This window comes from Symphalangus syndactylus, chromosome 18 (genome assembly GCF_028878055.3).
Source record: "Symphalangus syndactylus isolate Jambi chromosome 18, NHGRI_mSymSyn1-v2.1_pri, whole genome shotgun sequence".
Classification (NCBI taxonomy): domain Eukaryota; kingdom Metazoa; phylum Chordata; class Mammalia; order Primates; family Hylobatidae; genus Symphalangus; species Symphalangus syndactylus.
The window spans coordinates 94,578,573-94,590,795 of NC_072440.2; the positions used below are offsets into that span (position 1 = coordinate 94,578,573).

The 12,223-nt window shown below is 40.0% G+C and overlaps 1 protein-coding gene across 3 annotated transcripts in view; it reads left to right on the forward strand.

Moving 5' to 3' along the window:
- Positions 1–12,223, forward strand: part of SMC6 (structural maintenance of chromosomes 6) — a 97,759-nt gene that overhangs the window by 1,544 nt on the left and 83,992 nt on the right. The window contains exons 1-2 of one of the 3 annotated variants that reach the window (XM_055254165.2): positions 1–232; positions 7,036–7,113. The exons of 1 other annotated variant lie outside the window; for it this stretch is intronic. In XM_055254165.2, the coding sequence (XP_055110140.2) occupies positions 7,107–7,113 (7 nt within the window). In that variant the 5' untranslated portion in view covers positions 1–232; positions 7,036–7,106. The remainder of the gene's footprint in view (positions 233–7,035; positions 7,114–12,223) is intronic. One more of the 3 variants, XM_055254166.2, reaches the window with a different exon arrangement.

A 12,223-nucleotide genomic window follows, 5' to 3' on the forward strand; every position in this document is an offset into this window, starting at 1 on the left:
GCAGGCGCGGGCGGAGCCCGAAGGGAGGGAGGGCGGGGCGCAGGCGCGGTCAGGCCCGCGGTGGGCGCCGGGGCTCCCGGGATTCTACCTTCTCCTGCGGCCGGCGCGCGGTTCCCAGCCGGCCAGCGGCGGTCAGCCGAGGTCGAGACGCCCGCAGGGTGGCCTTAGCGGCCGGTCGTACCACGGCAGCCCCGCCGATCAGGTTCCTTTGGGAGACTTCGACTTGTTGGCGGTAGGGTGAAGGCGCGGGTTGTCGCTTTCCCTTGCTCCGGGGTTCATCCTCCGCCCGCTGCCCCCTTGGCTGGCGACCCCCAGCCACCTGGGAGAGGCAGGGTGAGCTGAGCTGCGGCGGTGTTCATGGTCGCCCTTGCGGGCCCGGGTGGGAGATGTTTGTTCCTTGGGCGGGTCGGGCGGCCGACGGCACCTTCGCGCGCTCTCCGAGGCGGCACTGGTCTCCTGAGCCGCGGGAAACCTGGCGTCTGCTCGGGGCCGTTCTCTCCCAGGCGGCTGTCCCCAGACTCCCCCCGGGCTGTGGCGAATAACTGTAAAGCGGGGAGAGGTCTGGGGAAAGCTGGGGTAGGGAGTGGCTCTTAGCATGAGTCTGATGATACCTCGCAGGCGGCAGCTGGTGTGTTTAAAGGGTGTATGCAAAGATCACTGAAATCGGATTTGTCATTAAAGCCCAGTTTTACGAAAATGCAAACTGTATTATCTAGAAAAATTAACATGTGTTCAAAGGTTTATTGATGGCATTTCTCTGCCCTCATTTCTTACGGAAATGAACCGGAGAAGAATCCCAATTGAGAATTGCGGAAAACAGGACTCTAGGGTAGAGAAAGGGTTGTAGAACCATAAGGGTTTGAGACAATACTGTGAAAATTCTTAGAGCAATCATTTGGTGTTTAAGCCCTCGAGACAGAAGTTTTGTGAGCGCTTATTACTCTGCATATTTCACGAGTAGGATATTAAAAGCCAGCGTTTTAAAGGCAGACTTCTCAATAATATATATTCAAAGGAAAAATGAAAAACCCAAATTTCCTGACTTTTATATGGTTGCTGTGTGATCTTTTAACATGTACAATAGTGTATACAGTGGCATGCAGTTTGTTCCATGGGTGTGTGGGTAGAGGGAACATATTAGAACTTCTGTTTAGATTTACTTTATTTCATTCGATTTCTACGTGAAACATAGAGTATTAATTTTATATTGGAATGTGTATTTCAAATTTCTTTTGCTTAATGGATGCAAGTACAAAACGTTTGGAGACCACTAGTATATTGCCTAAAAACGTGTATTTACATCACAAAGAGCCAGAATTGTGTGACTCTGAGCAGGTTCGTACCACCTCTTTAAGTTTCAGTTCTAGTTATGTAAGTTGGAAGAAATAATACAGTTATCAGTGCATCCTCTGTATCCGTGGATTCAGTCACGGGACTGAAAATATTTCAGATGAAAAAAAGTGGATGGTTGCACAGACTTTTTTGTTCTTGTCATTATTACCTAAACAGTACCGTATAACAACTATTCACATAGCATTTACATTGTATTAGGTTATATAGGTAATCTAGAGATAACCTTTAAGTACGTGGGGAGGTTATACGCAAATATGACACCATTTCATATAAGGGACTTGAGCATCTGTGGATTTTGGTATCTGAGTGAGAGAGACGGGCTGTCATTTTGGAACCAATTCTTAGGGATTGACTGTACCTAGCTGACAGGATTCTTAAATATGTGGTGGAGACAGAGAGGAAGAGAAAGTTATGTAGTTATATATCGACATCTATCTACAATCCGTATAAAGCACTTAGTATTGAGCCTGGCAAAAAGTACACAGGTCATGTTAAAGATATTACAGTGAAAAACAAGTTTTATTCCCCAAAGGTTTATTTTACTGAATCTGTAGAATTTTATGTAAAACCTACCTAAATCTTGACTGTCATTTTTAGACCAAAGTTAGGAAAACTAATTAAAGCTGTACTTGGCTTACTTTTAGGAATTAGTAAGTAACTCAGAATTTTACCATGATATCTTGCATTATATTTAAGACAATTAAATGCCAGAGTTCTTTATACACAACCGTAAGTCCAGCTGACTGAGGGTCAAGTGTAGTTGCTTAGGTTAATGTTAGCATTTTTGATTCACTATTTAAATAAGTTACATCTTTTCTCTCTGAGCATGCTTTTCTTGGTCACCAAATTCAAACTCCTTCCAGTAGCTTTCTTAGCTCCACCCACAAATCTTTCTCTATTGCAGAGTATACTTTACTACTGACTGGCCTCTATCTCAAATACCTTAGGAGCACTTCAAACTCTGTTTTCTTTCTTTCTTTTTTTTTCCTCTTTTTATTTTTTTGTTTGAGACAGAGTTTCACTCTTGTCGCCCAGGTTGGAGTGCAGTGGCGCAATCCTGCCTCCCAGGTTCAAGCGATTCTCCTGCCTCAGCCTCCTAAGTAGCTGGGATTACAGGCATGCACCACCACACCTGGCTAATTTTGTATTTTTAGTAGAGATGGGGTTTCACCACGCTGGGCTGGCTGGTCTTGAGCTCCTTACCTCAAGTAATCCACCCATCTCGGCCTCCCAAAGTGCTGGGATGACAAGGTGTGAGCCACTGAGCCCCACCCAAACTCAGTGTTTTCAAATAAAATAAATATTTCATTCTCCCTTCTTGCCAAACCTGTTCCATCAACTTATAATGGCATTTAGTATTAAGTGTGAAGATGAAACACAAAATGAAATTTTATAAAGCACACCCAAAGTTTTGATTGACTTTAATAGTAACATTAGAGAATCTTTCTTTTTTTTTTTTGAGACAGCTGTTTACTTTTGTTGCCCAGGCTGGAGGGCAGAGACACGATTTCGGCTCACTGCAACTCTGTCTCTCAGGTTCAAGTGATTCTCCTGCCTCAACCTCCCGAGTAGCTGGGATTACAGGCATGCGCCACCAAGCCCAGCTAATTTTTTTTGTATTTTTAGTAGCGATGGGGTTTCACCATGTTGGCCAGGCTGGTCTCGAACTGCTGACCTCAGGTATCCGCCTGCCTTGGCCTCCCAAATTACTGAGATTACAGGCATGAGCCACTGCACCCAGCCAATAATAGAATCTTTTTTTTTAAGTTTAATGAAGGATAGACAAGATGAAGGACAGATTAATAGCCAATTTCACTCTCTATGAATAATTAACTGTCAAACTTCAGTTTATGCCAGTAGGAACCTGGGCGTTAAAGAGGTTTAACTGGGTTTTGACAAACCTGGATTTGGATCTGAGCTCTGCTATGTTAGAGCTATAGAAGCCTTTGTATGTTAGAACTAAGTTGTAGCTACATAAATTCAAGTCATTTACTTGTGACTCAGTCTCTCCTTTTGTAAAAATAAGGGCAATATTTATCTCATAAAGATGTTGAGGATCAAAGGAAATAGAAAGTGTTCATCTCAAAACGTAAGTATGTAGTTATTCAACAAATGTTAATTCTACTCACCCATTTGTACTCACCAATTCTACTAATTCAGTCTTTTAAATCTCTTGTTTTATCTCTTCTCTTTGTCCATGATATTACCACTGCTTTTGTTTAGCAACTTATCTCTTCTGCTACTATTCTTACTTTCTGTTTCATCTATCTTCTATATTGAGCCACAGGATGTTTTCAGAACAGAAATCTAAGTGTTCAGATTTTATTAACTGAAATGCTGTATTTTATACTTCCCAGTTTTGCTGATCCTGAAATTTTAGATGGATGGACTTAATGAATAAGTCTCATATAATTTCATGATATGTTCCAAGCAGTGTACTTAATTAAGCACATTCAAAATGAAGTTGTTTACCATAGAATAAATGTCTGTTGGGTAGCAGAGTAGAATTGAGGATGTGGTAAACACAGTCCAGGGCAGATTCAGAAGTAGTAGTAATTTGCCTTTTTAAAAAAATGTTAACACTGTTTTTTATTAAATTCTAATTCTGTTATGTGTGTCACTACTCTTAGTTCCTAATTTGGTATTAATGGGAAATATGAATTATTAGATACTTAATAAAATTTAGAATTCTGTTAAAATGTATGATCTCTATCAAATTTCCTATGCATCTACATGCTATAATGAACTCTTGGTTATTAATTTTTTTTTTTTTTTTTTTTGAGACAGAGTCTCGCTTTGTCGCCCAGGCTGGAGTGCAGTGGCGCAGTCTTGGCTCACTGCAACCTCCACCTTCCGGGTTCAAGCCATTCTTCTGCCTCAGCTTCCCGAGTAGCTGGGACTACAGTCGCATGCCACTGTGCCTGACTAATTTTTGTATTTTTGGTAGAGACGGGGTTTCACCATATTGGCCAGTCTGGTCTCGAACTCCTGACCTCAATGATCTGCCTGCCTTGGCCTCCCAAAGTGCTGGGATTACAGACGTGAGCCACCGCGCCTGGCCATTAATTTTTCTTCTTGAACTTATTATTTTATTGATAATCTTCATTGTTCCTGCTTGTATCCTGTAAGGGAGAAATGAGGTGTTGTTTAATTCTGTTTTTTTTTAATTATAAATAAGTAAAGAAATATTAAAAACTATGACGAGCTTTATGGATAAATTGAAAATCCCAGAGGAGGCTTTTTTCTCCTTTTTTTATTCCAGCATAATTAAAATATTTTTCTTTGCATCTCTAAATATGTCTCTTTAGCCTTTTGGAAACAATTTTACTATTTTAATCTGTATCTGATGCTCTAGACATTCAAATCTGTGTTTGAAAATCCATCATTAAATTACAAAGTGATTCCTATTTTAAAAGGTAGGATCCTTCATTGTCTGTTAGATGCAAGTTACCGTGGCAACCTAATAGCAAACTGCAAATCCCAGGTCATGCTCAGCAAATAAAAAACATGCTCAGCAAATGAAAAACATCGTCATCATGTAGTGTTTGGGTGTACTGTCTTCTGTATAGAATCTCACATTCTTTGTGAGAAGCGCATCACATTTTCCCTAGTGTATTATCCGTTAGCTTATATCTGAGTGCCTGCTAACTGCATGATCATGTGTTAGGCATTAATAAAGACAGTTTCTAAAAGGGCATTAAATGTTGGGGACACCAAAAAGTAATGCTTTCTCTTTGCTCTTCTATAATAAATAAATTACTGCTCAGTAACTGAGAAGGGAATAGAGGGTGGTTAGCAGAGAAGAAAGTGTTGGAAAAACAATGGCCTGGTAGTATCTCAGGGAATTTAAATTAATAATAAACTGAAGCTGATCTATGTTGATTCTTATTAAATATTTTGAAAAATATGTTTGATTTTGAATTTTTGATTTTAATAACAGTTTCAAAACATTAAATAATTTGTAAAAATGAAGCTGAATATTACGTAGATGTAACTGTAATGGTAATATTGTCTTAAAAGGCATTTGTTTAGGTTAAATATCCTTCTTTGGATGGTAAGTAATGTACCCTTTAAATGGTATTCGACTTCATAATATATAAGTTTCCTCATTGCCTTCAGGATAGGATAAAGTCCCAGTTCGTTTCCATGGTTTACATAACAATCCAACTCTAATGTGCTTGTGAATCACCTTAAGTCTTGTTAAAGTGAAGATTCTGATTCACTTGCTCTAGGGTGGGGCCTGAGATTCTGGATATCCCATATGTGAGTATCTTCCCAGGAGATGTAGATCTTGCTTGCCTGTCCTTGGACCACACTTTAAATATGAGGAGTCTGCAAGTCCTTTTGTGATCTGTTTCTTCCCTACTGCTCTAACTTTATTGCTTGCTAGCTATGCCTTATAATTTATGACACTGTATCATGGACTTGCTTTTAGTATCCCCCTGTAGCTGCACTTTGCAAAATGTGGTGCAGGAATCCATGAGATTCTTGCAAGGGATCTACAAGGCCAAAACTGTTTTAAATATGTTTTAATGATAATAGTAAGATGTTATTTGCCCTATTCACTCTCATTCACCTATGAGTGTACAGTGGAGTTTTCCAGAGGTTACATGATTTGTTAGATGTCATTGCTGTGACTGATGGAATATATACTCTGTGTCCCTTGTTTTAGAAGTTGCTCAGTTTTGGCCAGCCGTGGTGACTCACACCTATAATCCCAGCACTTTGGGAGGCAGATCACTTGAGGTCAGAAGTTCGAGATCAGCCTGGCCAACATGGCAAAACCCCATGTCTGCTAAAAATAAAAAATTAGCTGGGCATGGTGGCGCGCACCTTAATCCCAGCTATGTGGGAGGCTGAGGCAAGAGAATTGCTTGAACCCAGGAGGTGGAGGTTGCAGTGAGCTACGATCGTGCCACTGCACTCTAGCCTGGGAGACAGAGCAAGACTCTGTCTCAAAAAAAAAAAAAAAAGAAAAAGAAAAAAAGTTGTTTAGTTTTAATTTCTAATATAATGAATATTCATAGACATAAGCAAAAGCTCTTTGAAGTACTTTGTAAAAGAGATTACAACCTTTGAGAACTGCTTCCCTCCATTTTGGACTGCGGACACAGAGACTTAGATCTGGAACTTAAATCAGAGCTATTTCCTTAGCCACAGCAACTGCCAGGCTAGGGTGGCAGTTTCAGTTTCCCATATGGTCTCCAGTGACACTGCAGTGGGAGTGGTCTTCTCACCTGTGGGCAATGGGAAAAGTCCTGACTTTCTACTAGGCCTCCTTTGACACTAGCCAACTAGGAGAAGGAGTAACACCCTATCACTTCCTGTGTGGGTGGAAATCTAGGCTCTCTAGGTGGTCTCCACTGACACCATTATCATGGCTCCCTACTTGTCTACTTAGCCTTCTTCGACTCTACCCCAGTTAGGGTGTTGAGATGCCACTGTGTAGCCTCACTAGGGTGGAAGTCCAGACTACCCACTTGGATTTTGCTTGCATGGGCAGGGAAGCCAGGTATATACATGGTACAGAGAGGGTTGCTATGGTCTAATATTTGGGGGATTTAAGTACATTGAGCCTAGAACTGTTCCTCATACTCTTTTTTTTTTTTTTGAAAGAAAGAAATTTATTTTAGCAACTGGTATTCTTCCATATTACCAACACTGAGTTTTGTGACCTTTCAGGGTGGGGAATAAATGATATGTCTCCAGATGGTGAGACTGTCAAATTCCGTTGGCTATGGTCATGATACCTGATGGAAGGTAATTAGTAATTTCTGTTTATCCTTGTGTAATCATCTCATCATGTTCTTTGCCCATTTTTCTACTTGAACCACTGAACACTTTGTACAAATACTTTGTATTTAATAACATATATATATATAGTCTTCTGATAACTTTGGGGTTGGTTTTCTCCTGGTTCTCTAGTTCTTTTATTTTTTTATTTTTATTTTTTTTTATTATTATACTTTAGGTTTTAGGGTACATGTGCACAATGTGCAGGTTTGTTACATATGTATCCATGTGCCATGTTGGTGTGCTGCACCCATTAACTCGTCATTTAGCATTAGGTATCTCTCCTAATGCTGTCCCTCCCCCCTCCCCCCACCCCACAACAGTCCCCGGAGTGTGATGTTCCCCTTCCTGTGTCCATGAGTTCTCATTGTTCAGTTTCCACCTATGAGTGAGAACATGCGGTGTTTGGTTTTTTGTCCTTGGGATAGTTTACTGAGAATGATGGTTTCCAGTTTCATCCATGTCCCTACAAAGGACATGAACTCATCATTTTTTATGGCTGCATAGTATTCCATGGTGTATATGTGCCACATTTTCTTAATCCAGTCTATCGTTTTTGGACATTTGGATTGGTTCCAAGTCTTTGCTATTGTGAATAGTGCCGCAATAAACATATGTTTGCATGTGTCTTTATAGCAGTGTGATTTATAGTCCTTTGGGTATATACCCAGTAATGGGATGGCTGGGTCAAATGGTATTTCTAGTTCTAGATCCCTGAGGAATCGCCACACTGACTTCCACAATGGTTGAACTAGTTTACAGTCCCACCAACAGTGTAAAAGTGTTCCTATTTCTCCACATCCTCTCCAGCACCTGTTGTTTCCTGACTTTTTAATGATGGCCATTCTAACTGGTGTGAGATGGTATCTCACTGTGGTTTTGATTTGCATTTCTCTGATGGCCAGTGATGATGAGCATTTTTTCATGTGTTTTTTGGCTGCATAAATGTCTTCTTTTGAGAAGTGTCTGTTCATGTCCTTCGCCCACTTTTTGATGGGGTTGTTTTTTTTTTCTTGTAAATTTGTTTGAGTTCATTGTAGATTCTGGATATTAGCCCTTTGTCAGATGAGTAGGTTGCAAAAATTTTCTCCCATTCTGTAGGTTGCCTGTTCACTCTGATGGTGGTTTCTTTTGCTGTGCAGAAGCTCTTTAGTTTAATTAGATCCCATTTGTCAATTTTGGCTTTTGTTGCCATTGCTTTTGGTGTTTTAGACATGAAGTCCTTGCCCACGCCTATGTCCTGAATGGTACTGCCTAGGTTTTCTTGTAGGATTTTAATGGTTTTAGGTCTAACATGTAAGTCTTTAATCCATCTTGAATTAATTTTTGTATAAGGTGTAGGGAAGGGATCCAGTTTCAGCTTTCTACATATGGCTAGCCAGTTTTCCCAGCACTATTTATTAAATAGGGAATCCTTTCCCCATTTCTTGTTTTTGTCAGGTTTGTCAAAGATCAGATAGTTGTAGATATGCGGCATCATTTCTGAGGGCTCTGTTCTGTTCCATTGATCTATGTCTCTGTTGTGGTACCAGTACCATGCTGTTTTGGTTACTGTAGCCTTGTAGTATAGTTTGAAGTCAGGTAGCGTGATGCCTCCAGCTTTGTTCTTTTGGTTTAGGATTGACTTGGCAATGTAGGCTCTTTTTTGGTTCTATATGAACTTTAAAGTAGTTTTTTCCAATTCTGTGAAGAAAGTCATTGGTAGCTTGATGGAGATGGCATTGAATCTATAAATTACCTTGGGCAGTATGGCCATTTTCATGATATCGATTCTTCCAACCCATGAGCATGGAATGTTCTTCCATTTGTTTGTATCCTCTTTTATTTCATTGAGCAGTGGTTTGTAGTTCTCCTTGAAGAGGTGCTTCACATCCCTTGTAAGTTGGATTCCTAGGTATTTTATTCTCTTTGAAGCAATTATGAATGGGAGTTCACTCATGATTTGGCTTTCTGTTTGTCTGTGATTGGTGTACAAGAATGCCTGTGATTTTTGTACATTGATTTTGTGTCCTGAGACTTTGCTAAAGTTGCTTATCAGCTTAAGATTTTGGGCTGAGACAATGGGGTTTTCTAGATATACAATCATGTCATCTGCAGACAGGGACAATTTGACTTCCTCTTTTCCTAATTGAATACCCTTTATTTCCTTCTCCTGCCTGATTGCCCTGGCCAGAACTTCCAGCACTATGTTGAATAGGAGTGGTGAGAGAGGGCATCCCTGTCTTGTGCCAGTTTTCAAAGGGAATGCTTCCAGTTTTTGCCCATTCAGTATGATACTGGCTGTGGGTTTGTCATAGAAAGCTCTTATGATTTTGAGATACGTCCCATCAATACCTAATTTACTGAGAGTTTTTAGCATGAAGAGTTGTTGAATTTTGTCAAAGGCCTTTTCTGCATCCATTGAGATAATCATGTGGTTTTTGTCTTTGGTTCTGTTTATATGCTGGATTACATTTATTGATTTGCGTATGTTGAACCAGCCTTGCATCCCAGGGATGAAGCCCACTTGATCATGGTGTATAAGCTTTTTGATGTGCTGCTGGATTCGGTTTGCCGGTATTTTATTGAGGATTTTTGTATCAATGTTCGTCAAGGATATTGGTCTGAAATTCTCTCTTTTTGTTATGTCTCTGCCAGGCTTTGGTATCAGGACGATGCTGGCCTCATAAAATGTGTTAGGGAGGATTCCCTCTTTTTCTATTGATTGGAATAGTTTCAGAAGGAATGGTACCAGTTCCTCCTTGTACCTCTGGTAGAATTCGGCTGTGAATCCATCAGGTCCTGAACTCTTTTTGGTTGGTAAGCTATTGATTATTGCCACAATTTCAGAACCTGTTATTGGTCTATTCAGAGATTCAACTTCTTCCTGGTTTTGTCTTGGGAGGGTGTATTTGCTGAGGAATTTATCCATTTCTTCTAGATTTTCTAGTTTATTTGCATAGAGGTGTTTGTAGTGTTCTCTGATGGTAGATTGTATTTCTGTGGGATTGGTGGTGATATCCCCTTTTTCATTTTTTATTGCATCTATTTGATTCTTCTCTCTTTTCCTCTTTATTAGTCTTGCCAGTGGTCTATCAATTTTGTTGATGTTTTCAAAAAACCACCTCCTGGATTCATTAATTTTTTGAAGGGTTTTTTGTGTGTGTATTTCCTTCAGTTCTGCTCTGATTTTAGTTATTTCTAGCCTTCTGCTAGCTTTTGAATGTGTTTGCTCTTGCTTTTCTAGTTCTTTTAATTGTGATGTTAGGGTGTCAGTTTTGGATCTTTCCTGCTTTCTCTTGTGGGCATTTAGTGTTATAAATTTCCCTCTACACACTGCTTTGAATGTGTCCCAGAGATTCTGGTATGTTGTGTCTTTGTTCTCGTTGGTTTCAAAGAACATCTTTATTTCTGCGTTCATTTCGTTATGTACCCAATAGTCATTCAGGAGCAGGTTGTTCAGTTTCCATGTAGTTGAGCGGTTTTGAGTGAGTTTCTTTATCCTGAGTTCTAGTTTGATTGCACTGTGGTCTGAGAGACAGTTTGTTATAATTTCTGTTCTTTTACATTTGCTGAGGAGAGCTTTACTTCCAACTATGTGGTCAATTTTGGAATAGGTGTGGTGTGGTGCTGAAAAAAATGTATATTCTGTTGATTTGGGGTGGAGAGTTCTGTAGATGTCTATTAGGTCCACTTTGTGCAGAGCTGAGTTCAGTTCCTGGATATCCTTGTTAACTTTCTGTCTCGTTGATCTGTCTAATGTTGACAATGGGATGTTAAAATCTCCCATTATTATCGTGTGGGAGTTTAAGTCCCTTTGTAGGTCACTCAGGACTTGCTTTATGAATCTGGGTGCTCCTGTCTTGGGTGCATATATATTTAGAATAGTTAGCTCTTCTTGTTGAATTGATCCCTTTACGATTATGTAATGGCCTTCTTTGTCTCTTTTGATCTTTGTTGGTTTAAAGTCTATTTTATCAGAGACTAGGATTGCAACCCCTGCCTTTTTTGTTTTCCATTTGCTTGATAGATCTTCCTCCATCCCTTTATTTTGAGTCTATGTGTGTCTCTGCACATGAGATGGGTTTCCTGAATACAGCACACTGATGGGTCCTGACTCCTTATCCAGTTTGCCAGTCTGTGTCTTTTAGTTGGAGCATTTAGCCCATTTACATTTAAAGTTAATATTGTTATGTGTGAATCTGATCCTGTCATTATGATGTTAGTTGGTTATTTTGCTCGTTAGTTGATGCAGTTTCTTCCTAGCCTCGATGGTCTTTACAATTTGGCATGTTTTTGCAGGGGCTGGTACCGGTTGTTCCTTTCCATGTTTAGTGCTTCCTTCAGGAGCTCTTTTAGGGCAGGCCTGGTGGTGACAAAATCACTCAGCGTTTGTTTGTCTGTAAAGTATTTTATTTCTTCTTCACTTATGAAGCTTAGTTTGGCTGGATATGAAATTCTGGATTGAAAATTTTTTTCTTTAAGAATGTTGAATATCGGCCCCCACTCTCTTCTGGCTTGTAGAGTTTCTGCCGAGAGATGAGCTGTTAGTCTGATGGGCTTCCCTTTGTGGATAACCCGACCTTTCTCTCTGGCTGCCCTTAACATTTTTTCCTTCATTTCAACTTTGGTGAATCTGACAATTATGTGTCTTGAAGTTGCTCTTCTCGCGGAGTATCTTTGTGGCGTTCTCTGTATTTCCTGAATCTGAATGTTGGCCTGCCTTGGTAGATTGAGGAAGTTCTCCTGGATAATATCTTGCAGAGTGTTTTCCAACTTGGTTCCATTCTCCCCATCATTTTCAGGTACACCAGTCAGACGTAGGTTTGGTCTTTTCACATAGTCCCAAATTTCTTGGAGGCTTTGTTCGTTTCTTTTTATTCTTTTTTCTCTAAACTTCTCTTCTCTCTTCATTTCATTTATTTCATCTTCCATCAGCGATACCTTTTCTTCCAGTTGATTGCATCAGCTACCGAGGCTTCTGCAATCTTCACGTAGTTCTTGATACTTGGCTTTCAGCTCTATCAGCTCCTTTAAGCTCTTCTCTCCATTGGTTATTCTAGTTATCCATTCGTCTAGTTTTTTTTCAAAGTTTTTA